Below are 27,820 nucleotides of genomic sequence, written 5' to 3'. Positions count from 1 at the left end.
ATTTCGTTAGATCCAAAAATTAGTATTTGGAAAAACGAATCACGAACAGGCTCTGCTGGTTGATCCAATCGGAAATCATAGTAAAGACAAGACTTAACTCGTCTTCATGTAGGTACTACCGACTTTGTCACCTCGCTCCAGGAGGTGCATAAATTGGTTGGTCGGAACTTGGAGACTTCGGCCCTCGCCTATAAGGAATGAGCACACAAGCGCAAATGTGAGTTACTCTTTCAGCCTGGTGATCAGGTTTGAGTCGTAATGACGAAGGATAGAATTCCTTCACATGAGTATAATAAGCTCATATTGCGAAAGATAGGTCATGTGTAGGTTTTGGAACGCATAAATGCCAATGGCGTATCGGGTACAACTTCCCCCTCGTATCAATACATCCAATGTCTTCAGTGTTAAGTGCATGTCTTTGTTCCGTGGTGACAATGAGGTTCCAGATTCAGGGAAGAATCTTCTCCTACCCGGGGAGACCTGATGCAGTGCATCTAACCTTTAAACCGACGTGCTGGCTATAACTTTTTTTTTTGTATCCATCGAACCTGTTTGGTTTTATTTCTTTATAAATATGTTTGGGATTATTATAGTGGCGTCTCAATGAAATCCTCCGCCACAAGTTTCTAAATTAGTTTGATCTACATTCAAGATGAGTCCAGTTTTTCAGTCGTGAACAAAATGAAAGAAAAAAAAAAGAGAAAGAAACAAATGAATACGATTACATAAACATAACGTGCGAATTGTTGAAAACAGCAAAGCTCTAGCTTTCATTTCTCAAAACTAGTTTTTGCCTTTCTCCCATTTTGTTCTTTGCTCCCTGAAAACACACCAAACAAAAAGACTTAGAAGAGTAGTTCCCAAAGTAAAACCAAACAACAGTTTTCACATCATCAGGTACTGAAAACAAAAATTTCTTCCTCACAACCAAACAACTAGGGTTTCTATCTAATTTATCAATTTCTTATTGAATTTGAAGTGCTTCAGACTCAGAAACTGAATTTACCAACACCATATATAAGCTTTCTCCAAACCGAAATCAGAACAAAATGATAGAAACCAAAATATAAAAAATTAAAATTTTCACAAAAGTAGCAACTGAAAGAATTACAAGTAGGTTTCTCACATTCGTAATCTCATGCTAATTTTCAATCTGATCAAACCCTTTTTATAAATCAATCACAGGAGAGGCATGATGGGACAATGAAACACAAACAAGGACTAATGCTCTGATCCAATCAACTTAACTATTGTGATGAATAGGAAAATCATCATCATTCACATAACTAAGTGGCACCGACGATTATGTTGTTGATTGGAATAAAGATGAGCTTCACAAAGAAGCCAACGAATCCCATCACAACGAACCCAATCGCTGTACGAACAGCAACTTTCGTGAATTCTACAAAAACAACCGCAAAATCAAAACCATCGTCAGAAAGCCAAACACACAGATCTAGCAAGATATCATGAAGAATCAAAAGTATGGTACCTTTGCGATCTGGTTTGTGACAACGCTTAACGAGACGAATGCTATCCTTAGCGAAGTCTCTGAGAGGATCCACGACGGAATCAATGGCGTCCATGGCTTTGCTTTCGATGATCTCTCAATCTCAATCTCACAGCTCTTTTTGTGCTTCCTTTGAAAGAAACGTCACAGAGTTTCTGATAACCAATCACAACGCTAGGAACAATAACAGGTGGACATAATTGCCGCGTCAGCTGACATTTCAGATTTAGTATTGGGCTTTTATTATTTGTGGGCCCATATCCATTAATGCTAGCTTTCATCTCTTTTTAAAAACAAACAAATGAGTAGATACCGTAAAAGTAACGGAAAAGTCTATCTTTATTCATAACATAGAAGTTCTTTATATAGGAGATTACACCGCCATAGATAAATGAAAAGATTACAAATCATAATATAATCTCTTGGTTATGAGCCATCCACAATCTGATTCATAACACTACCCCTTTGATGCGATAACAATTTAGAACTTGTAATGTGCTTTAATGTTGCCTCATTAAAACCTTACCAGGAAAACCCAATTGGGACAAAACCATGGTGAAGGAAAAAGAGTACAACACACATTACTTCCTCTGATTTGGACATTACTGAAGGTTGGACCTCTCCAATTTTCTGCAATCCGTGGGTGATGAAGATCTTGGGCATAATATGCTTTGTCCTCGAACATGATAGTTGGTTCTTCTTTACCATCGGCCATGCCACAATCTGATCGAACATATTGAGTCATCGACCTCAAATACACACACAAAATCTTGGATGATGTTGCTGTGATATGCGTGTACCACCATGTGTAAAACATAACCTGTCTGAAAAACAAATCAACAAAACCAAATAACTCCTCTTTGGGCTTATAAAATAAACCAAAATCAAAGGATTTTTTCATCGTCCTTCTTATGGACCAATCAGATCAGTGTCTAAAACAAGACTTCTGCATCGTCTATCTCAGGACTAAATGGACTTCTTTATCGTCCACCTTTGGACTGAATGGATCAGTGTCCAAAACAAGTGATCTCACGCCCATGTACTAGATAATGGGTGAGACTGGTCCATATTAAATCTCTTGAGTACCATTTTCTGTATATACTATTTGATGCACAATGATTTCATTGTTAATGTACTCAAGCTGTAATCCCAAACAAAACTTTGTTTTCCAAGATCTTTCATCTCAAACTCTTTCTTGAGATATTCAACTGTTTGGGAAATTGTATCCAGAGGTTCCTAGGATATTCAGATCATATACTTTGATGATTATCAATATTGTTCTCGAGAACTTGTTGTACTTTCAGCTCAATACCCTCTAGTACTTTCATTATCCAGTGGACCATATAAATATGCAGTCACTACATCAACTTGCTCTCTCTTATATAGCTAGACTTATGAGAAATCTAAAAGTAGTTGCATCCACCACATAGAAGTATGTCTCCTCATAATCTATTACTGGTCTTTGTGAGAATCCTTGTGCAACATCAGCTTTATATCTCACGATTTCTATTCCTCACAAGACCCATTTATATCCACTGGTTTTAACATCATATGGCGTCTTAATCATATGGCCAAATACGCCTTTCTTCTTTAAACTATTTAACCTCACGTTTCCATTCAATCCAATCTGTTCTACGAGTGTGCACTCTTATATTGACGTGGGTTCATGATCCTCGCTCCTATTCATAAATTCAAGTGCTACCGTGTATGCAAATAAATCATCTTATGTCGACATTCCTTATTGGTTCCATTATGTTCCAGACATGATATAATCGATTGAGATTCATTATTATCAGGACCTTTAATACTTTGCAGCTTGGCGTCCCAAGCTACATTGTTTAGTACCTGTACCTTAGAGCCGGCCGGTCTTATCTCCATGTCTGGGATGGTTTCCTTAGTAACCTCGGATTTGGATTTTGACTATCATTCTCTGCACCTTTCTTTTGTTTCCGAGGATTCTTATCTTTTGGAACCTATTGGTCTACCACGTTTCATACGTTGTCTAGACTCTGTAGCAATTTGACTGTGTCTCTTGGACATCAAATTCGTTGGTGCTTTACAATCTGGTTTATATATGGCATAGTCATTCTTTTTCGGGTCAGCAAATGTGTCTGGCATTTGATTAGCTAGCTTTGTAAATGTATAATCTTTGGACATCTATTTCACATTCTTTAATCCAAGGATCTTGCCAAGACATTGATGGTTGATTCCATTCTATTTATTTTACCATTCTTTTACCAGCTTTATTATTTTTCTCCTCCTGGTCTTAAAATAATCTGTGTACCTGGCCTCAAATATAATCACCCATAGTTGGCTCAAAGTACTTTATTATTGTGGGAGAATCATATCCAACATATATTCTCATCCTCCTTTTGAGGTCCCATCTTAGTTCTCTGTGGTGGAGGAATTAGTACATAGACAGCACATCCAAATGTCTTATGATGGGGTATGTCTGGCTCTTGACCCGTTAATAATTGTGATAGGGGATATCTATGCTCACTAAATGGCCTGATGCGTATTAACTTAGGTGCATGTAAATTTCGTGTGGCCCAAGCTGTGAATGGGAGTTTTGACCTCATAAGTTATGGTCTATCAATCAACTATTTGCGTTTTAAAAGATTTCGGCCAAGCCATTCTTGGTATGGACATGTATCACAGAATTGTCCACACTTACCCCCATGGACATACCATAATCATTTAAACGCTTGGGACATGTATTCACCAGTATTATCTAGACATATAGTCTTTATTATGAAAAAGGGGCTCGTAGTCGTTTCACTGGTGATGGCCTAATGAGTTTCCCTTGTGTACATGCTACACACGTGAGATTCTTTGGGATAACTCTTCTTATCTTTTAATGTGTGTCTTTTGAATATCAATTTTTGCATCATGTTTGGACCCATATGGCCAATCCGGTCGTTCCATAAAGTGTATATTTTCGCAGGCTTTTAGCCTCTATCATACTGATCTATGCATAGTCTAGGTCAGTAGATAATGCAGGTATAATGTTTAAGACTTATTATGGCCTTGGGCGATTTTATACATATATCTGAAGGAACTCTTTGTTTCCTTCGCCCATTGTTTCAATATGGAAACTATTCATTCTTATATCTTTAAAACTCAATAGGCTGCTCTTGCTTTTAGAGCTGGGTGAATATAAGGCATCACTGATTTCTAGATGCATACCCTTAGGCAATAATATATTAGCCTAGTCATAGTCTTCTTTCAGACTAACGATACCTGTTTTAGTACTTATATTGGCGTTTTTCAGTGTACTCATATAGAAAAATCATTTATTCATTTAATCTAAGCAGACAATGTAATAGAAATAAATTCAAGGAGATAAAAATCAGAGAAAGCATACAAGCAAAGCAATCACACAAGTTTGATGCCGAAATCAGATTATCAACTTGATTCTTTTCACCATCTTTATAGACCAAGTGGGTTTCAGGATTCTTCCCTTTCAGACTCTCTTTGGGAGTCCTTCATATCTTAGCCCAATGGTTCCCCATTCCACATCTATGGCACACTGATTTGGTCGAGCTTTGTGGTTTAAAGGATATACCACAGCCACTGCCTTGACCATGGCTCAAATTGGGTTGATACCCACGGCCTCTGCCATAGTGATTTCCACGGCCAAATGTGTTATAGTGGCCATGGCCACGTCCTTTCCACCCTCCACGGTCATGGCCGTGTGGTCTATCATTCTGAACGTAGTTACCTTTTTTTTTTCTGCGGCCTTATTGGTATCAGGTAATGGAGTTAATCCAGGAGATCTCAATTCACTGTTTCTCATCAGTAATCCATTATTATGTCCAGCTAGCAATAGACTCATCCACAGACTTATAGTCCTGGATTCTGGGATTCCTCCAATCAAATAGGGCCTTTGATAATAACACCGTTCTTTGGTGATCATATCTCGATTTTTAACTCTGTCCAAAGGTCTAGAGGATTCTCTATAGTCAGATACTGATCTTTGAGACTCTTAATAAGATGATGGCTAATAATTAATATTGCCCTGTATCAATCTTTCTCATTGGCATTATTGCCATCTATGATACATTCACCAAGTCTTTTTGACTTTAGGATAATCTTTGTATCCAATGTCCACCGTAAATAATTATCTCCAGAGAGATTTAGGGCAACAAAATCCAGGTTGATTTTCGACATCTCAAATCATATATCACTCAATATTTATGTATAATTTTTATGCGGCCTTACTCTTAAAAACGATCAATTCGGATTTCAATCTTGTGAGGACAATGAGACTATCAATCTTAAAGGCATTTAATCAATCAGTCAATTTCTAGCAAGTCTCAGCAATAATATTTCTATGTGCTCATAATATTATGGTTTATCAAGACTAGCAAAAACGGATTCAATTAATCATGAAATTAGGGTTTAACAATCAATGGATTTTATCAAGACTAGTAAAAAGATTTATTAATCACTCAATCAGTTTCAAAGCTGATTTTAGTAATACTAGAATATAGATTTCAAACATGAATTTCAATGAATCAGTTTCAAGGCTGATTTTAGCAATACTAGAATATAGATTTCAAGCATGAATTTCAATGAATCAGTTTCAAGGTTGATTGGTATTTAGCATAAACCATGTGTAAATAATTTATCTAGTATCCGAATTTATCAAACCTCAAAAACATATAATCAGATCAATCAATTTAATCGAACTTAGCATACAATTTTAAACCTCAAGACATTAGATTTTATCATGAATCTATCAACCTAGCATACGGATTCTCGATTCTCAAAGACATCCAAATCAGATCAATATAACCTATCATATGGATTATTTAGGGTTTCTATTTAAAACAGATCAGATTACAAAACTATCAATCCTAGCAGATGATATTAAACCTCAAGAATCATGCAATCAGATCATTCGGATTTTAAACAAGTAAACCTCAATCAATCTATCAACCTATCAGATTATATAAGCAAAGCAAGGTAGCAACCTATCGGATTCAATCAATGTTTTAACAGGCTAGTCAGTTTAAACAATTTTAAATCAGATGAACAATTAACCAAGCAGGACGAGAAAATAAATCTATCAATTTAACGGTCAAACAATTCTAGCAACATAGCATCAGATTCAATCAGATTTAAAACCTCAATGATCAAAACCGAAAACAGTTTTGATTTCAAAATATTCGATTAGGGTTTTAATATGTGATTTGATAATTATAGTATAATTAATTCTGATACATATTTTATTTAGGGTTTATAGATATAGGGTTAGGGTTTATCGGATTTTAACTTGTAAAAACCGATTTGGGGTTTTAATCATGTAGGAACATGATATAGGGTTTGGAGTATCGAACTTTTAGAGCTTCGATTTACTCAATTAGGATTTTTGATATATTACCCTATGGTTTTGATTCATAAAGATTATGGTTTTAGGGTTTCATTCTTTATCAATCAATCCAAATTCGATTATAGGTTCTTAGGTTTCGAATTACCTTTAACTTAGATGATTGTTGAAACTGGACCACCAAAGATTATGAACCGCGAGCTGCAACACAAACGGGAATGAACGCGAGCTATGGGCGAGCTAGACACGAGCTGATCGGGTACGCCTTGATCGTCGGGAACGCGAACGGTATGCTTGCGCGCCAATCGCTATCGGCTTGCGGACGTCTGATCGGGAACGCGAGCTGTCCGGGATGCGGGCTGAGGCTGAGATCGGGCTGAGATCGTCTGAAGCTGAGACGGGGACGCGAGCTGGAACAGACGCGAGAACAAGAGGCGCGATCGGATTAGGGTTCGTCGGTTCGCCGGCTAGGGTTAGGGTTTTAGGGTTTTGTTCTTTTGGTTTCTTAGCTTAGAGATTTTAGAGTTTCGTGCTGATAACGTGTTGTAAAAGTAATGGAAAAGTTTGTCTTTATTCATAACATAGAGGTTCCTTATATAGGAGATTACACCGTCATAGATAAATAAAAAGATTACAAATCATAATATCTTGGTTATGAGCCATCCACAATCTGATTCATAATAGTAAACATATTTTATTTTGATTTGTGTCAAACCATATTTACATGAAAGAAATAAACTCCAAAAGAAAATTCAAATTCCCAACAAAAACAGCTACAAAAACCCTAAAACCAAAATCCATACATTTCAATTTTCGTCGCTTTCGCCACCCCCATCCTCCCGTCACCACCATTAACCGCCAGCCAAGGACTCGGCCCCAACTATGGCTCGTACATTCCACTTCCATCCATTACCACTGGGTAATAATACTGCATGCAGGCCCGTCTCCTGGCATGTGCCCAATGCACATTTGCATATGGTCCATAATGTTTTTGTAAATTTTAGTTAAGATTTAGGGTCCTCTGCAAAAAATTGGCCCTAATATTTTTTGCAGATTATATGTATTTTTTCATAAATTGCGCATGGCCTAGCAAATGATTGAGACGGGCCTGACTGCATGCCACTTTGGGATGAGGCATTTCCATGTAAGCCGGATCAGCATCGAGAGATTCAGCTTTGGGGACGACGCCGAGATGGAAATCAAAGGCGAATGTGTGTGCCACCATGGCGGAGATACGATTTATGAAGTGTACAGCGTTTTTTCTCGTCGGTATTGGAGCCATGAGTGCATCGTTAAATCAACTATGAACATCTCGCAAGTCTTGGCAAACACCATCGTAGTCTTGGCGGATATCATATGGACATTGCGATCTGATTTCATAATTTTCTTAATCCAAGCCGAAGGAAGCTGATGAGTACTGAATTCTCCACAGCATCTGCTGGTACGATAAATTCTTTAACTGCTCGTTCACTTCCTGTGAAACTGGGTTGAATGTCGCCGTCTGTGGCGGTGGTTGGTGGTTGGGCATGATGTTTTTGTTGTTCTCCATCTTTCTGTTTATGCTTTCCGTTTTTTTTTTTGGATAATTCAGCTTTCCATTTTTTATATTTCAATTCCTAAGAGGATGATTGGTTGGTTCTATAGTTTTAGATTTTACGCTTTAGAAATTATTTGTTGTGAGTATTTTGGCCATGGTTTTAATTTGTTTGCTATAGAAATATTTTCAAATACATTGAAAGCACTAAATAAAAGCCGTAGATAAATAGACTTCTAGAGTTAAGATATCTCTTTTTCTAATTTTTTTTTGCCTTAGATTTATTTTTTAAAAGTTAAAGCATGATTGCTTTACAAAATAACTTTTAAAATAGAGATGGCTGTCAACAACATCTAGAGCACTTGCCAATCAGCCCCTAAGTATCTGGATTTTGGGACATGAGATTTTGATCGGAGTTAAAGAGTATATTCATACGGTGGTTTACAAAGCATGTAATATTTTCTTAATCTATGTGCCTACTCTCTAGCTTATCTTAGCAATTCTTTGTTCTAACGTATTTAATATTATTATTTGTATTATATGTTGGAGTTACTAGTTTTGCCAAATTATTCTATTAACATTAAATAAAAATCAAATAAAAATCTTAGTTTTTTAATAAAAAATTACTAGTCAAGTATATATCGTTATCTGGATAAATTAAGGGTCTGGATGGTTGAATGCCAATTTTGGATATGGTTGTGGGAGTTTGCAGATGTGGATAGATGTGGTTTCAAGCGTTATTAAGTTGTACGATTGGTACAACAGTTAAGAATTGATGCGTTTGCGAAATACTTATGACTGGTTGATTATGAGATGATGCAATAGTTTAACAATAAATTGTCAAAATTAACACATTATAACGTTATAAATATGTCAAAACAAATTATTATGATAAAAATAAAATTCTTAATTTAATATAATTAATAATATTATTATGTTTTTATTTTTTATTTTTAGTTTAGATGAAAGTTATAATTTCAAAAACAATTATGAAGATTTATATTAGACTTTCAAAAAAAAAATTGGTTTCTATATGTATATATATTATTGTTTAAAAATTATAGTGAATATTTTTGGTTTAAAGTTTTTATAATGCAAAATAATAATAATGTTAGTGGATATAAGCTAAAATATAAAATGTATTTATATACATTTCATTTATAATATCTTAATATTTATTTTTTGAATATTTCATTTTCAATATTACGTAGCGGAAACCAACTGTTGATTTTAATAAGTTTAAAACGATTTAAAGTGATTTATAGTGTTTTGTGATTGTTACAAAACGTTAACAACCACTACCACCCGCAAATACAGTATTTGCGGGTGCTAACAGCAAAACCAGCCAAGCCTTATGTAATGCAAATGTTATTACTATTTCTACTTTGATGGAGAAACTACTTTCAAAATGATATAAGGTAAAATCAAAGTCTCATTCCTAAAAGATAACATTGCTTCAAGATACAATCATGTTCCTAGGAACATCTATCAACTTTTGAAAACGAAATAAAAGGCAGAGATAAAGTCACTGAATCAGTATCACACTGATACTAACTCAGCTTCATTGTAGTTTATTATATCAAGTCTAGAAAGAAAACGGGATTTCTTGAGAGAATTGGTCTTCACTGTTTTTTTCTTCCCTTGTTGACATGAGGGACAGTTGTTGATGAAGACGCCTTTCGTTTTCTTTCTCCTCCGCTAACTCTGAATGATGGAGGAGGAGGTTGTACCATCTGTTCATTAGACATGTTCGGTTTAGGTGCCGACAAAACCACGGGAACAAATAACGAGCTCCGGAGCTGTCGCTCTCTTAATTGAAGCTGGTCACGGCGCCTCATGTCATAAAGTTTCTTGCCCTTTTCATTGCACAAGAATTTCCAGGAGTCAGAAAATATCTTGTTTGCTTTATAAGTGCCAACGAGAGACTCGCCATCGTCCATGGTCATGTCCAGAAACAGTTTTCTGTAACGTTTCTGGATTGTTGGAACATCCTCGGTCGGGTAAGCCCCTAAAACAGCGTACCAGTCAACACTACCGTTGAATTTCTTATCATACCCGATCAGCACCTGAAGAACGGCATTGAGACGGCGAAGACCAGGAAGCTCGGGAAAGAAATAACTAGCGACGTATGCTTTATCTTTGGCTCTACCAAACCTGCCCGCTTTGTAGCACTCCATAGCGGCCTCTTTATTTACTCTAGCTGCGTTTCTAAGGCCTTCCGATTGCAACATTTCTTCCTCAAAATATATCCTCAAAATATATCCTTTTAGGTCTTTTAGTTCAATTCCTGCAAACACAGAGACTATAAGTTTCAATTCATGAATAATTCTTAAACATAGACCAAGAATAGCTTTGCCAAACATTGATCCTAAACTCTTTAACAGAAAATGCGATCTCAAAGCATAAAAGATATTTGTATAGATGCTTTTTCTGCCAAAGTTTGTTAAATATCAAGCAGTTAGATCCAAAGCTCTATTTGTTCCTCTCAATTATATGTTTCCTTAACATGTATTAAACCTTAGATGTTCAGATATTGAAGTCTTAGATTAATAACAAACTTCTTAAAAGTAATAACAAACAACTCAAGAGTCAAGATCGAATCCTCAGTATTTAGATAAAGTTTTTGACTATGAAAATCATTTCAATTTGTGAAGAATAAACAAATCTATTGTTTCTCCACAATCAAACTCATTAAAATGTATAATCTAAATCAGATAATTTATGCCAAATTGCCCGTTCATAATACGAGTTAAAAAACACAAAGTCAAAAGTGCAGATAGCAAAATAATACATAGAGAAGATGATGTTGAGTACCGGAAGGTAAATGTTTACCTCTGTGTGGAGAGAATCAGAACGAGCAGCTTCAAATTACTAGATGACGGATTATCAAATATATATATTTGTATGTAATGTAAGAAACCTCAAGATAAACTTTATATAGAACGTCACCGCACAGTGATGAACACGTCAAGGATTAGTACAAAACTGGTATGCCAGTTTGTATTTTCCTAAAATCCACAAATGTGCTAGGTCAAACTTATATCCTCAATTTCAAATTATTTCCATGCATATCCAATATCCAAAATAGAAGTAAATCATTTTTTACGTCTGCATTTTATTTCCTTCTTTGTTTGATGAAGACAATACTTTGAACGAAGACCTTGTTTTAAGTCTCCAATTAATAGCAAAATGTTTTGGATTTTGTTTGTCCTATGACTTAGGAGGAGTCCTAGAGATTTTTAAAAAAAAATTAGGAGAGAAAGTGTGTAAAAGTCTTAAACTTTTAGCTTTAAAAAAAATGATAAATGATTTCATTGGTTTTAAGAAAATAAAAAATAAAAAAAAATTATAATATTTTTATTTTTATTTATTTTAGAAACTTACATAATTTTTTTTACTGATGGAGGTGCTTTTTTTATTGCCGTTTGGGTATTATTGTTTTGAATGTTTAAAAAATAAGAAAGATAAGTGTGAATCAAGGAGTGTGGACCATTCTCACATAAAGAAAGATTTTATTTTCTTTCCTAACAGTTGAAAGATATTTTCTGTCTATAGATTATTTAGGTGGAGATATTTGTTTAAAAATTTTGGCTCCTACTTTCACAATTCTAACTTTAATCATTTTCAGAATCGATTTACATGTTACACACTTGTTTTCCACACCGATTTTCATGAAGTTAGACTATGTTATAAGGCCATTTAAGCGTTCGGGGAGATCTAGACAGCATTTGAATGTTGAGATAAATTGTGGACTTAAGTGTGTAAGAATATAGGTCGAAGAATTTTTGTTATCTTAGGGAAATTTCTTAATATTAGTTTTGAACTCTAGTTTGACCCCAAAAAAAAAAGATTTGAACTCCAGTAATACTTAGCAGATGCCTGTTCATTTGTACATCTCTCATCTTCGTCTAGATGATTTATCCAAATGATTCATCCAAATGACCCAAATGATCCATCTGGATATTGTTCTAGACTATTCATTTCTATTTTTCTCATTTCTATTTAATGTAGATGATTTTAATAAACAAATGACTTATATACTTTTGTTTTGGTAAGAAAATGATTTTGCGATTTTGACAGAAAATGCATTTTGGTTGATTTGGCGGAAAAAATGTTTTCACAGTTTTGCTGGGAAAATATGTTTTCACGGTTTTGGCGGGAATATGCGTTTTATGGTTTTAAATTTTGGCGAGAAAATGCATTTTTACAGTTTGGCGGGAAAATGAATTTTATGGTTTGGCGGGAAAATACGTTTTATAGTTAAGGCGGAAAATGTGTTTGCCATTTTTTGCTGGAAAATGTAATTCCTGGAAAATATATTTTTTACTGTTTACGTAAATGCGTTTTTGTGATGGCGGGGAAATGTGTTTTACGGTTTTGGCGGAAATTATGTTTCACGGTTTAGGCAGAAAAATATGTTTTTATTATTTTGGCGGAAAAATGTGTTTTTGTAATTTTGGCGAAAAAATACGGTTTTTCGATTTTGGTGCGAAATGCGTTTTTGTTGTTTTGGTGGAAAAATGCGTTTTGTGGTTTTTCTAAGAAAATGCGTTTTTTTGGTTTTGGCAGGATTCATTTAAAATCAAGTTTTATGTCATTTTTGGTAATTTTCCCTACAAATATCATAAAACCACATGACTCTTACGATATGAGTATGAAACCTCATTTAATAGTTAGTCATATTAAAAGTATACTATATTTCTATATTAATATCATTTAAATTTATTTATCTACCATATAAAAGAGAAATTTTCATGTTTACCACATTCATGATATCATTATTCATCTTTATCACCACTAAAAGAATATTTTCAAAAATATATTCTTCGTTAATTGGAAAAAGACATACCTTTGTTCTCTATATATATAATAAATAATTATTTAAATAAAAAAATAAAAGAAATTTTATTTTATGTTTTCGAATAATAATTTTTCAAATTCAAAATTTTTATAAAAATAACTTTTGATTTTATTTTTTTTTTCAAAATTTCTTTTTGAAAATCGAAAATTATGCTTGAAACTATTTTTTAATTTTTTCAAATTTTTTAAGTATTTATTTTTATAGTCACTAAAATACTAAATTTCACATTTCAAAAATCCTAACTCCACCCCTCAAATCTAAACCATAAATCTAGATTAGTTAACCCAAGGATTATAAATGTTTTTTACCCTTTATTAAAAGTGATTGGTAAAATTGGTTAGTGTAAACTTGAAAAGTGATACTATGAATGTGGTATTTTTGACAATTTTCTCATATAAAATAGATAAATTAATTGATTTTGATTTATTTACCAAAAATGACTGTAATAAACAAGAGTGAATATTTTACTCTATATAATAGTTACTGATTTATCAAATTTTCAATAAATATTTATTATTTTTTATAGTATAACGCAAAATAAATAATAATAATACAAAAAATAATGTTATATATAGAAGGTTATTTCCGCGAAAGGTGCAGATCTTAACTTTGTTAATATATTAAAGGACAATTTTCTCAAATAGCCATTTTTAAGTTTTTTTCACAAAAATAACCTTTTTTATTTTGAAATTTTTAATATTTATTTTTTATTTTTTAAAAGTTGAAACCATATCCCCAAAACCACACCTCTTAACTCTAAACCCTAAGTCTATATTAGTTAACCATAGGGTAAAAATACGTTAAGGGCTATTTTTACCTTTTAATAAAACTTGTTTTTGTCATTTTTTCATTAAGGGCTATTTTTATGACAAAAACTTAAAAAATGATATCCTATGGAATTTTTCTATATTAAACTACACACAAAATATCACATTACACTATAAAAGTATTTGCGTAATGTTCTCATATAAGATCAACTAGTGTTTCTTAATCTAGTTTTAAAATATTTTAAATCTTATTTTAAAGTTTTTATTTAATTTTATGTGTTACATTTTAATTTATGAAAACAAATTTGAAATATTTATCAGATAGAAAATTTTAAAGAATTAAAACGATAAACAAAAAATATTTAATAATACACATAAATATCAAAATGCAAATGAACACTTCAAATATGAAGTTTCACTATTTAAAACTATTTTGAAGTTTCACTATTTAAAACTATTTTGAAGTTTTTTTTTAGAGCAAACATCATATTTGAAGTTAATAAAATGTCTTTTCGAGATGCTCTAGACGGTAGAAAAAAATAAAACGTGTAAAATTTCACTATTTAAAACTATTTTGAAGTTTTTTTTTAGAGCAAACATCATATTTGAAGTTAATAAAATGTCTTTTCGAGATGCTCTAGACGGTAGAAAAAAATAAAACGTGTACATTACTAACTCTTTAGGGTAATCTTTTTAACATTACAAGTGGACTCTAGTAAGATTTTGTCGAATTTAAACCAAATTGTAGAATTGCTAACATATTTCTTACAAAAGGCCAAGAGAACAACATTTGGCACGTTAAAAAGGTCCACAGTCCACATTATCTTCAAGTCTTGGACACTCGATGAAGTCTCAAGTAAAACGTCCTTGTCCTATAAACAACACTCAGACTCAGCAGCATAGCCATTAAACACACCACGGACATGAGACCACACGTAACCGAATAACACACTGATCCTGTGCAAGTAAGTGACTCAGTCTCTGGGGAGGTCCCGGCTTGCTTCCTGGCGTAGTAGTCATATATGTTACTTGCAATCACACCTGAGAACACAAACGACCCAATAGGCAATGCTGTAATCTGGAAATTGTAGAGAGAACCGAAGCATTTTAGTCCAAAAATGTCAGAGACTGAAGCAGGAGCGATTGCCCAATGAGCGCCATAACCCATTCCTATTACAATGGTGACTACATAGATCTTCCCAGGCCAGTCTATGGCATAGTAGATTAGCCCTAACGACATTATCGCCTGAACTGCAGACATTGCCATTGTTCTTGGAAGTGAGAGTTTTCTTGTAAAGACGAAGAAAGTGCTGATTATTTTCAGTAAAAAAAAAACAATTTGACTATAAACGTTTATGTATGAATGTCTAAGTGAAATGGTACCTTATGATTAGCTCAGAGAAGTAACCACCAGCAACACGGCCAAGAAAAATGGAGATGCTGATTAGTGAGACGAATACTTTGGCGTTGCTATAGGCAAGGGAATAACAGATCTGACCAAGATTGTCTATAACTGTTATCCCCGAACCTACACCTAGAACCAGAGACATAAATATAAGCCAGAAGTCGAATTGTCCCAAAGCCTGTAACAATGTGAAATCTTCTCCTATGCACGGGGCTCTTCTTTTTTCCGGCGATATGTCACTCCTCTCAATCAAAGTTTTAATCTCATTCAGATCCACACTGGTGGTTTCTTCTCCGGTCTTTGCCAAGGCGGCGTTATTAATACCTAAGAGGAAAACCGATGCAGAAGGGACAAGAACCGGAGCAACCATCAAAACGACAAGAATAGCTCCAGAGGCTGTGGTAACTGTTTGAGTTATATCTACGAGACTCCGGAGTACCAACACTCCTAATAGATACACTGCGAGGACAACACAGAAGCCGTAAATAGCCAAGAAACGTAAATCATCAGACCGCGAGCTCGCTCTGCAACTTCTTTCCACGGGTCTAACAACAAATAGTAGAGCAAGAACAACCAGTGGTGGTCCAAGAGCAACCATGAGGATAACAGAAGAGTCATGAGAGGGGTTGAACATCAAGTAAACCTGAGTCAAGATTGCTCCGCTCAAGCCAGAGAACCCTTTCAAGATTCCAACAACAGGACCACGGCTCTCTGGGAAGTTATGAATGCATGAGACTAAGGATGCTGTATTGTAGTAGGTTTCTCCATTCGTTCCCACGAAAATAGCTACGAACAACTGCATTAACAAAACTTATGTAAGAAAACATTAAAAAAAAAAAACATAAAAGAAAGCATAAAAAAAACAAAAAAACAGGAGTCTTGTTCGGATGTTAGTTATACATCATGTAATAAAAAGAAATCATGTATACAAAATACGAATTGAAAAATTCATCTCACAATCCAAAGAGGAAGATTAGGCAATTGACCGGTGACGACGAGCCAGACAACACCGTAGCCGACGAAATTCTGAGCAGCACCGACGAGTAGAACCGTCCAAGACGGTGATACGTCCGATAAAGCACCGGAGACGAATCCGATAGCGTCGCCGAGGTTCTTAGCGACGCCGAGAAGACCGATCTGTTTCTGGTTGTAACCAAGGGAAGTCTTGATCGCCGGGGACATTGAGCCACCGAATAAATAACCGACGCCGGCGACGGACTGGATCCACATGGCACACACGAACACCAGCCATCGGTCGTTGGTTAGAGTCTCCAGTTTCTGACGCCACAAAGCCATAGTCAATGGGCTTGATTTTATCTAATGAATTAATCATTTGGAATAAACTTTTATAAATTTAAATAGAGTGCGAAAATATCCAAAGTTCCGAAGTGTTTTAAACCCGACCGGGACGGTGGACCAGACAACTTCCCAATGGATTATTGGATCGACCGCAAATGAACTATGAGTTAATAAATTAATTAACTTTTTCTATAATATTATATTAACTATTGAAAAATACAATAAAAAATTTATGTCTTAAAAAATATGTAGCGGTAGTTTTTTTTATTTTTATTTTCATTTAACATACAAAATATAAAAAAGAATTAAATTATTTAACATTTTTTATAAGAAGTTAAGAGTTATTACATATAATAAAAATAAAGTAATTGCACGCTATGTCTATGTTTCAAACATTATTTATGTGGATGGTCATAGCAAAGAAACAAACTGTACGGTTTCTGTTTTAACCCAAAATTGCCTCTGTAACGAACTCTTTAACGTCTGGTTTTGTTTTTTTTCTTACCCTATTATTTATAAACCATGGGATTAAGAGGGACTGAACCCAAGTTATGTTTCAAGTTTCAACTATCTTGTACCATATCCTTTTATATGTAATCTTTTTATGTATGAATAGTGAAGTTATCCATATAAAGTATTACAGTGCTTATAAATAAAAAATAGAGTTTAGAGTTTCGAATTTCTATTTGGGTTTATGGTTTAGAATATAGAGGTTTTATTTGGATTTTGGGTTTAAAATTTTTATTTGGGTTTAGAGTTTAGAGTTTTTATTTAGATTTAGAGTTTCTATTTGGGTTTAGGGTTTATGATTTAGAATTTAGAGTTATTATTTAGGTTTAGGGTTTAGAGTTTCTATTTGGGTTTAGGATTTAAAATTTAAAATTTCTATTTGGGTTTAGGGTTTAGAGTTTATGGTATTTATTTGGATTTATAATTTATGGTTTACAATTTAGAGTTTCTATTTGGATTTTGGTTTTAAAACTTTTTATTTAGAGTTTTGGACTATTACCATATCCCTTTAATCAATTTGATTATATTATTTATGTTTAACCAAAAACATAACCAGTTTTACAGTTAATGTGAACGCACATCTCTAAAGGGACAACAATGTAACTTTGTTTTCGTTGTTTTATCCATATAGCTAATTAATTTTTTTTTTGCATGGTTGCCTAAATAGCTTTTGTTTCATGGTTTTCTACGCGAATGACTCATAAAAATATATTCAGATTTAAAATCATTAAGTATCTAAATGTGTAATTTGAATAATAAAATTAGACTTTAAATCCTAAATAAGCCAAAAGTAAAATATAAAATTGTAATTGAATATCAATAACAAAAATAAATTAAATCAAATCACAAAAATTAGCTAGTTTTGTTTAGATTCATAATCCAGAAGATCGTATGATCTTTTTTTTTTTTAAATTAAAAACTAAATTCTTAATTAGAATACATAGTCATCGTTGTCTAACTCTATCGCAAGGAAAATTGCGAAGAGTGTCCTCGGAGATGGTCGCTTTCAATCGTATCTGGCGTTAGGAGGTCCAGCGTGGTTACATCAGCAAATATTCAGAGAAGCCGCTTTGATACGCTCGTAGATCTTTAGATTAAGGTTGAACGTATGAATGTTTCTCTGTTTTTTTTTCATTCGTCACTTATCCTTTGTAATGGGTTTTACCCAATTTGCAGACGTTAAAAAAAAATAATTAGAATACATAACAAATTTTAATAAACTAACTGACAAAATCCAAAAAAAATAATAATTAAAAGTTACGTATTGGTTCAACTGGTAGCCGGGTTCAAGACTTTGACGGGATTTTGTAGTTTTACCAGGGTTTTAAATAATACTAGCTTTTTTCTATTACCAAACCAGATTACATACTTGATCATCATATTTACCGGTTCGACCGCAGATCGAGATCGGGTTTCAAAACACTACCAAATCAAATAGAAAATGTCACTCCAAATATGGACAGAAATTTAAAAGTAAGGTAATGAATTTGAATTAACAAAACAAAACCAAACCCTCTCTGTATCCTATCTAAAATCTATATAAAGAACGAGAGTGATCTATCTATCTTTTTTTTTCTAACTTGAGACTATGATTCCGATCAAGCATAAAACATGTCGATGTATTCCTTTCCGTTTATGTGGATAATACGTTCCAGTGTATTCAGATTTTGAATTTTTAGATTTAGTCTCTTTTTTATCTCTGTTTTAATTTTGCGTCAAAATCATAAAATCAAGTTTTTTCATCAACTGAGCAAAATCGAGTTTTCACGCCAAATAATCAAAATCAAGTTTTCTAGTCAAATGAACAAAATTAGTTTTTTTTTGCCAAAATTGCAAAATAAAATTTTCTTTCTGAACCGTAAAATTGTATATCTCGCCAAAAAAAATAAAATTGTGTTTTTCCACCAAAACCGAAAAATTGTGTGTTTTCACCAAAATCGCAAAATTGAATTTTATTGTCAAAACTGAAAAATCGATTTTTTTTCACCAAAACCATAAAATTATGTTTTTCCGCCAGAACAACAAAGTTGTGTTTCCCTGCCAAAAACCGCACAATCAAAATTTTCCGCTAAAATCATAAAATTGAATTTTCCGCCAAAATTGTAAAAGAAAATTTTCCTGCCAAAACTACAAAACCGCAAATCGAGTTTTTCCAAAACCACATAACCAAATTTTTCGCCAAAACAACATATTTGATTTTTTCCTTCAAAACTGCAAATTAAGTTTTCTTGTCAAATCACAAAATTAATTATTTCACCAAAACCTCGAATTGACTTTTTTTTCCCATAACTGTAAAATTGATTTTTTTTGCCAAAACTGCATAATTGACTTTCACCGCCCACTACAAGAAAACACACCGAATTCCGACGGAGGTTCCGACGGACACCAATGTCGTCGGACATTTGTGACGGAATACTGACAAATTTCCGACCAAATCCAAAAAAATTAAGTCGTCGGAATTCCGTCGGCCATTTCCGACGGAATTCTGACGAAACATGGTTCGTCAGAATTTTCCGACGACTTTTCGACGACATTCCGATAAAAAATGTAATCGTTGTAGTCGTCGGAAGTTCGTCGGTATATTCCGACGATTTTCCGACGACATTCCGATTAACAGCAAAGTCGTCGGAATTCCGTCGGTATTGTTCGACGGAATTCCGACGAACCATGTGACCGTTGCCGACAAATATATATGACCGTTGTATAGCCGTTTGAGATTGGACAATACCGACGGAATTCCGACGGACTGCTTTACATCCGTCGGAATTTCGTCGGAAAGTCGTCGGAGGTCCGTAAGCAATTTCCTATAAATACAACCCCTCCTCATTCAACTCATTCACACTTCATTCTCTCTTCATTCTCTTTAGTCATAACAATTCCGTGAAAATCATGTCTTCAGAAGTTTATTATCGTTCGTGGATGGATAAACCTCATTTGGATCCGAACACCAATTTGCTAATGGAAGAATACGTTCAAGGGATTGGAGAATTCATGAGGCTTGTTCAACAGCAACCGGATGCAAAAAGTGGTATGTTAAGATGTCCCTGCTCTTCTTGCAATAATAATAAGGTTATAAAAGAATTTGATGTTTGGACTCATTTGTATATGAAAGGGTTTTCACGTAATTATAAAGTTTGGTACCTTCATGGGGAAACTGGTTATGAATATGGTAGTACTAGCGAACCTCAGCCTGTTAGTGAACCTCAGCCTGATATTAGGTTAGAAGAATCTAGAATGGATATAGATTATGGTGTAGGTACTGAGCAGATGGTACATGATCATTATAGAGGGGAAGAACCAAACCCCGAATCTAGGAGATTTTTTGACATGTTGGATGCAGGAAAACAACCTTGGTATCAAAATTGTAGAGATGGTCATTCAGTCTTATCATCTGCAACTAGATTAATGGGTATTAAGACAGACTATAATTTGGCTGAAGAATGTATGGATGCGATTACTGATTTTGTCAAAAGTATTCTACCTGAGGATAACCTTGCACCGGGTTCATACTACGAGGTTCAGAAACTTGTTGCAGTTCTTCAACTACCGTATGAAGTGATAGATGTATGTATTGACAACTGCATGATCTACTGGAGAGCGGATGAGACACGAAATGTATGCAAATTTTGTGGGAAACCTCGTTATCAGGAGACGAGGGAAAGAGTTCCGATCCCATTCAAAAGAATGTGGTATTTGCCTTTGACGGAAAGATTGAAGAGGTTGTATCTGTGTGAGCGCACAGCAAAAGCAATGAGATGGCATGCAGAGCATTCCACAAATGGTGAGATTAGACATCCTTCAGATGCAAAGACTTGGAAACATTTCCAGTCAACATATCCAGAATTTGCGGAAGAGAGAAGAAATGTTTATCTTGGATTATCTACTGATGGTTTCAGCCCATTTGGAAAGCATGGAAGACAGTATTCTCTATGGCCAGTTATTGTGACACCGTACAACTTACGGCCGAGCTTGTGCATGCGACGAGAGTTTTTGTTTCTCTCAATTCTCGTCCCCGGGCCAGATCATCCTAAAAGATCACTAGATGTGTTTCTTCAACCACTAGTATATGAGTTGCAACAACTATGGGCGCATGGTTTTGAGACATACGATGTTTCGCGCAAAGAAAACTTTCAGATGCGGGCAGTATTTATGTGGACAATAAGTGACTTTCCAGCATATGGTATGTTATCTGGATGGACAACACATGGGAAGCTATCATGTCCATATTGTCAAGATGACACAGATGCTTTCCAACTAAAGAACGGAAGGAAAACGTGTTGGTTTGACTGTCACAGACGATTTCTACCACCTGATCATCCATACCGCAGGAGTAAGACTTCGTTTACGAAGAACAAGCAGGTGTTTGATGGTCCACCTGAGGAAGTTAGTGGGAAAGATTTGTTGAAGCAGTTTAGGTATTTTGATGCAGAAAGGACGCCAGATGTAGGTGGACATGAAAACATTCGAGTCAATGCGGTTGGAGAGCTACATAACTGGCACAAAAAGAGTATTTTCTGGGATCTGCCATATTGGGAGAGTCATCTATTGCGGCATAATTTAGATGTCATGCATATTGAGAAGAACTTCTTCGATAATCTGATGAACACAGTCCTTAACATCCAAGGTAAAATGAAGGATAATTTGAAGTCAAGGTTGGATTTAGTCGATATTTGTGATCGTTCTGAACTTCACGTTGATGAGAACGGTACGACCCCTTTTCCCATTTATCGGCTAGATGGTGCTAGAAAAGAAGAGTTCTTTGATTGGATTACAGATAAAGTGAAATTTCCTGACGGATATGCATCAAATTTGGGGAACTGCGTTGATAAAAGCGAAGGAAAGTTTACTGGCTTGAAGAGTCATGATTGTCATGTAATTATGCAGCGCCTCCTTCCGTTTGCTTTTTCAGCATTATTGCCACGTAATGTTCATGAAGCAATTACAGGTATATTATATTTTTACAATTTAATTTATTTTTATATTTAACAATTATGCTTATAAAAAGTTAATACTTACGAAAATTATGTCTTTTATCTATGTAGGGATTAGTGTTTTCTTCCGCGACTTATGCAGCAGAGTAGTGACTGAAGAGGGTATTAATAATTTGAAGACAAACGCACCAGTCAGCATGTGCAACCTTGAGAAGATATTTCCTCCATCATTCTTTGATGTAATGGAACATCTTGCTATTCATCTTGCAAGAGAATTAGAATTTGGTGGTCCTGTGCAGTACAGATGGATGTATATTTTTGAGCGTTATATGCATCATCTGAAGAAGATGGTTAAAAATCAAAGCAGGGTGGAAGGATCTATAGTGGCACAGGTGATCAATGAAGAAACTGCAATCTTTGCTGAAAATTATTTTCCACCAGAAGTGCATACAAAACACCGAAGACCTGCTCGGCATGATGATAGAGGGGAGAGAGCAACATATCATGTTACTGTCCCAAGCATGTTCAAGGAAATAGGACGACTTAGTGGAAAATTCACGAAGCGGAGACTTACGGACACTGAGCACGCTCATTTGCAAACATATTTGCTCACCAACTGTGAAGATGTTTTACAATATGAGAGGTGAAAATATTTATTTATTTATTGTTAGATTAATATTCAATAAATTTATTTCATATTGATAATATTTTTGTATATAGTGTATATATGGCGGAGTTGCGTATGACTCACAGGCATGCAACAGAAGATGAGCTTCGACAACTTAGAGATAACGGATTTGCTGCGTGGCTTCGTAGTTATGTGAGTCATATATCATATTACCCTATGCAAATGATTAGTTTAAATTTAATATATATAAACTAATTAACTTTTCAATCATATATGTTTTTAATTTATAGGTGAATGATGGTATGGCCAGAGGTCTTGTGTTCGATGATTGGATACGCGAATTTGTGCAGGGACCAAACTATGTGGTCAAATCATATCCTAAATTTTGTACGCGAGGATATGCATTCACAAAGAAAGGTCATTCTAAGACAACATATGATGCTGGTGTTTCATCTTCTTCTGGTGACGATGTCTACTACGGCAGCATAAAAGAAATATTGGAAATCCAATTTCCTGGAATGGTTGGATTGTGTTGTGTAGTATTCTATTGTGATTGGTATGACTGATACTCCGTGTTTTTAACGGTTTTAAACTCGTTTTGGAGCAATCAAATGGTCGGTTTTAATTAATGTTTTGGTCTATTTGATGCGTTTTGGTGTTCTTAAGTGTAATATGCAGGTTACTAGATAGCTTGAAAGAAAAGAACGCATTCGGGATTTATTCAGAAGCAAGATAGACCGAACAATGGACCGAATGAAGTATTGATCGCACAGGACGTGGGATCGACCGATCCGGTCAATGTGGATCGACCGATCCTATGCCTTCATGCACTAGATCGACCGATCCGGTCTATGTGGATCGACCGATCTAAGGCTCTACGGGCTCCACACGCACAAACGAGCTTTTCACTCCTTTTTACCCACTCCCCTCAATAATTCAGAGAAGAACTCGACCTTTGAGACTCAGAAAAGACCAGGGGCGACCAAGGAGGAGATTTACAAGTTCTAGAGAGAAGATTTGAGTGTTTTGTACTTGTTTTGGTGTGATTTGTGAAGATTTGTAAAGGAGTTCATCTCAAAACCATTTGGAGAAGATCTTCTGAACCTTTACTCTGTTTTAATACAATCTTATCATGTTTTCTTCATCAAAATCGTTTTGTTCTTGCTTAGTTATGTGTGAGTAGTCATCTAGTTGGGTTTAGGGGTTCTCATAGGGAATTTCTTGATGTTTTGATCCATAAAACGTGTGTAGACTAAGGGATTACGTTTTGGTTCTTCATCTAATGGATTTCTTACCGCTTGAACTGAATTGATCACTTAGTTCATGATTTCAGATTGTTTGATGCACCGAAAGTGATTGTTTGAACTTCCGAAAATACTTTAGATGAGCAAAGTGTCCTTAACCCTCGGAAGTTGATGTTATTGCGCTTTGTGAACATATTGAACCTGTTCTTAATGCTTGTTTAGAAATTGAAACTCAGCGGAAGTTAGTGTGGAGATTTCTATAACATAGAGAATTAGCACTACGGAAGTAGGTTAATTCTAATATCGTGTTTGAGTTCTAGACGGTTCTTAATATATCCCTGTGTCTTCCATTAATTGTATCTTGATTAAAAAGAAATCCCTGAGAATTCCCAATGCCCAACGTTTGTTTTAAAATAGTTTTCAAATCGTTTAAATCATCTTTTTACATGCTTGTTTATGTTTTGTGACACTAAGAAAATTAAATAAAAACCATCAAAAATATATCTTGATTCGCTGTAGCTATTAACTTGTCTGCAACTCTACGTGTGATCATCGGTCCCTGTGGATTCGATCCCGCATTACTACTGCGTACTTTACTGTGCACTTGCAGTTAGATAATCGGGTTAAAACTCGAGACATCAAGTTTTTGGCGCCGTTGCCGGGGACCATTTGGTCACCCTAGAGTTAATGATCAGTTTAAGACTATAGCATTTTCTTTATTTTGTCTAATGTTTCTGTCTTTCTCTTTCTGTTTGTGTTTTCAGGTGAATGAGCGGATTTCATACTAGAAGCAAAGGATCATCGAATTTAATACCTTTGGAGTTAGAGCTCGGCCGCCTAGAGAGACAAGTGAAAAAGAAAAGACTTGAGTCCGCTGAAGAGGTTGAAATGGCTGAACACCAAGAAGACCAATTTCAGGACAACCCGCAAAATCCAATTCCTGTAAATGAACGAGAAGGCAACAATGCTGGTGATAATCAGCAGGCTGGTGTAGCTGCAAGACAACAGGCTGGAGACTATGGCATGCCTAGGATGACGCTTGCACATTATGATACACCAGATGCATTCTATGCCGATCGTTCTGGGATTCGCCCACCTCCCATTGAGAGAAGAGACTTTGAGATCAAGACTGGTCTCATTAATTTGGTGGAGAAAAATCCGTTTCATGGAAACCCGTCTGAGGACCCGATGTATCACTTGGAGCATTTTGAGCGAGTCTGTGACACCAGCAGACATAATGGAGTTCCTCAAGGCGCTTTGAAATGCAGGTTGTTCCCGTTTTCCTTAGCTGATAAAGCTATCAGATGGTTAAAGTCCATCCCTCCAGGATCTCTTACTACATGGGAAGAGACAAGAGCTGCTTTTCTACAGCATTTCTTCACCAAGTCAAGGTCCACATATCTGAGAAGCAGAATTGGAAGCTTTCAGCAACTTGATTCAGAAAGCTTTCATGAGGCTTGGGAGCGTTTCAAGGAGTACACACAGGACTGCCCTCACCATGGCTACACTGATGTGAGTTTGCTGAACATTTTCTATAATGGAGTTCATGAAGAGAGTCAAGATGCCATGGACACAGCAAGTAATGGTGATTTCATGACCAAGACTGTTGAAGAAGCTTACACCTTGTTGAACAACCTGTCATCCAGCAAAGCAAACCGCAAGTCAAGGTTTGATACCAGCCAGAAGGGTGTTGGTTATGAATCCAAGAAGATAGATGAGTTGAATGCCAAGATTGAGATGCTTCTCAAGAGAGATCAGAAATCTGTGAAATTTGTGGAGGAGCAAGGCTATCGTTCCTCACAAGAAGCTGTTGGTGATGATTCAAGTGATATGCAGGCTGATGTGAACTACATTGGTGGTCAAGGAAACTACAACAGAGGCTACAATCAGAACCTTGGGTGGAATCAAAATCAGCAAAATAATCTGTCTTACCGGAGCAACAATGTGGAGAATCCACAACATCAGTCCTACCCTCAGGCAGGAAACAGGCAGAACCAGAATCAGAACCAGAGTGTGTTCAACCAAGGATTTCAGAACAGAAATCAATATCAGGGGAACAACTCGGGCAACTCAGGATTTCAGCAAAGGCAGCAGTACAACAACTATCAGAATCAAGGAAATGCCTCTTCGTCACAGCCTTCTCAGGATAACGAAATTAAGAAGATGCTGCAAATGGTGCTAGAAGGTCAGAAGAATAGCACTGCAGAGATAAACACCAAGGTGGATAACATGTATGGAGAGCTTAATGGGAAGTTCGAAGCTTTGAACACCCATTTGAAAGTTTTGGAAAAGCAAGTTGCTCAAACCGCCTCCAGCAGCAGAACAGCACCTGGATTTCTACCAGGGAAGTCAGAGACGAATCCCAAGGAGTTTGTGAATGCTATAACACTTAGGAGTGGAAAAACGATTGAGGAATCGAAAGAGAAAGAGATCGACCGATCTCAAGAACAGATCGACCGATCCAAGGGGAAGGAGATCGACCGATCCGGTCCATCTGGATCGACCGATCCCGTGTCGACGAAGCCAAATTCCTCTGAACCTGAAGAGGTGTATGTGGCGCCTCCTGCTTATGTTCCTAAGGCTCCATACCCATCCAGACCAAGGCAGAAGATCAAAGAACGTGAGTACGAGAAGCTAAAGAACCTTGTTGGGGAGTTACATGTGAGATTGCCATTTGTTGAAGCGGTGAAGATGGTACCTTCTCTTAAAAGGTACATGAAGGAGATTCTTACCGATAAGATGAGCCTAGAGCGGGGTGTGTTGATGCTCAATGAGGAGTGTAGCGCAGTTCTACAAAATGTCATGCCTAAAAAGCGTGAAGATCCCGGAGCATTTGTTCTACCATGCCGCATTGGATCACTTACTTTTGAGAAGAGTCTCTGCGATCTGGGTTCAGGAGTGAGCCTAATGCCTTTCTCTGTCTCTGAGAGGCTAGGCATGACGAACTACAAACCTACAAGGATCTCCTTGGTCCTTGCTGACCGATCAGTGCGAAGACCAGTCGGTGTACTAGAGAACATCCCTGTTGGTGTTGGAAAGGGATACGTGCTTACCGATTTTGTAGTTCTGGAGCTGGAAGAGGAACCTAAAGATCCTCTCATTTTGGGCAGACCGTTTTTAGCTACTGCTGGAGCCATGATTGATGTACAGAATGGGCATATAGACTTACGTCTAGGAGACATGGCGATGAGATACAATGTGGAGAAGGTGCTGAAAAATCCGACTATTGATGGACAGACTTTCTGGGTTGATACATTGACTGAACTGGTGGAGGAAATGGATGAAGAGTTGCACACTGATGATCCTCTACAAGTCGCATTGACCCAAAAGGAGAGTGAGTTCGGGTTCATGAACCAAGAAGTGGTTGGATTTTCTGAGATTTTGGATTCAGCCTCACCGATTGAGAAGCATGTCGCCTATGTCAGCCTTGAAGACTCAGGCACCGATAAAACCGTCAAACCGTCATCCTCCCAACCAGATTGGAGTGAGGAGAATGCTCCAAAGGTGGAACTTAAAGCCCTCCCAGCTGGGCTGAGGTATGCATTCTTGGGACCGAATTCCACATATCCTGTTATTATTTGTGCTAACCTGAATAATGTGGAGACCGCTTTGCTTCTTTCAAAATTGCGAAAGTATAGAAAAGCATTGGGGTACTCTTTGGATGATATTACAGGTATTTCTCCAGATCTTTGCATGCACAAGATTCACTTGGAGGATGAGTCAAAGACGTCCATAGAGCACCAGCGAAGACTGAATCCCAAACTGATGGAAGTTGTGAAAAAGGAGATTCTAAAGCTGT

At 35.9% G+C, this 27,820-nt stretch overlaps 2 protein-coding genes and 1 non-coding gene across 4 annotated transcripts; all 3 read right to left on the bottom strand.

Moving 5' to 3' along the window:
* Window positions 1–609: 609 nt before the first annotated feature.
* LOC106347011 (protein transport protein Sec61 subunit gamma-1) lies at window positions 610–1,703 on the bottom strand. 2 transcript variants are annotated; one of them, XM_022703952.2, is made up of 3 exons: window positions 1,493–1,703; window positions 1,249–1,402; window positions 610–820 (listed from the first exon to the last, which is right to left on the bottom strand). In XM_022703952.2, the coding sequence occupies exons 1-2, from the start codon at window positions 1,584–1,586 to the stop codon at window positions 1,287–1,289; spliced, it is 210 nt and encodes a 69-aa protein (XP_022559673.1). In that variant the 5' UTR covers window positions 1,587–1,703; the 3' UTR covers window positions 610–820; window positions 1,249–1,286. The 2 variants fall into 2 exon arrangements, with proteins under 2 accessions (XP_022559673.1, XP_013641955.1); XM_013786501.3 differs by having other exon boundaries at window positions 1,287–1,402; window positions 1,493–1,678.
* Window positions 1,704–14,649: 12,946 nt separating this feature from the next.
* Window positions 14,650–16,749, bottom strand: LOC106347012 (protein NUCLEAR FUSION DEFECTIVE 4). Its single transcript, XM_013786502.3, has 3 exons — window positions 16,367–16,749; window positions 15,388–16,205; window positions 14,650–15,293 (listed from the first exon to the last, which is right to left on the bottom strand). The coding sequence occupies exons 1-3, from the start codon at window positions 16,703–16,705 to the stop codon at window positions 14,831–14,833; spliced, it is 1,620 nt and encodes a 539-aa protein (XP_013641956.1). The 5' UTR covers window positions 16,706–16,749; the 3' UTR covers window positions 14,650–14,830.
* An 8,670-nt stretch (window positions 16,750–25,419) lies between these two features.
* LOC125582729 lies at window positions 25,420–25,526 on the bottom strand. Its single transcript, XR_007320184.1, has one exon. It is a non-coding gene; the product is annotated as a small nucleolar RNA R71 (small nucleolar RNA).
* Window positions 25,527–27,820: the final 2,294 nt, after the last annotated feature.

Source organism: Brassica napus, chromosome C2 (assembly GCF_020379485.1).
Source record: "Brassica napus cultivar Da-Ae chromosome C2, Da-Ae, whole genome shotgun sequence".
NCBI lineage: Eukaryota > Viridiplantae > Streptophyta > Magnoliopsida > Brassicales > Brassicaceae > Brassica > Brassica napus.
The sequence above is the reverse complement of the archived record's forward strand: the minus strand, read 5'-3'. Positions and strand labels throughout refer to the sequence as shown.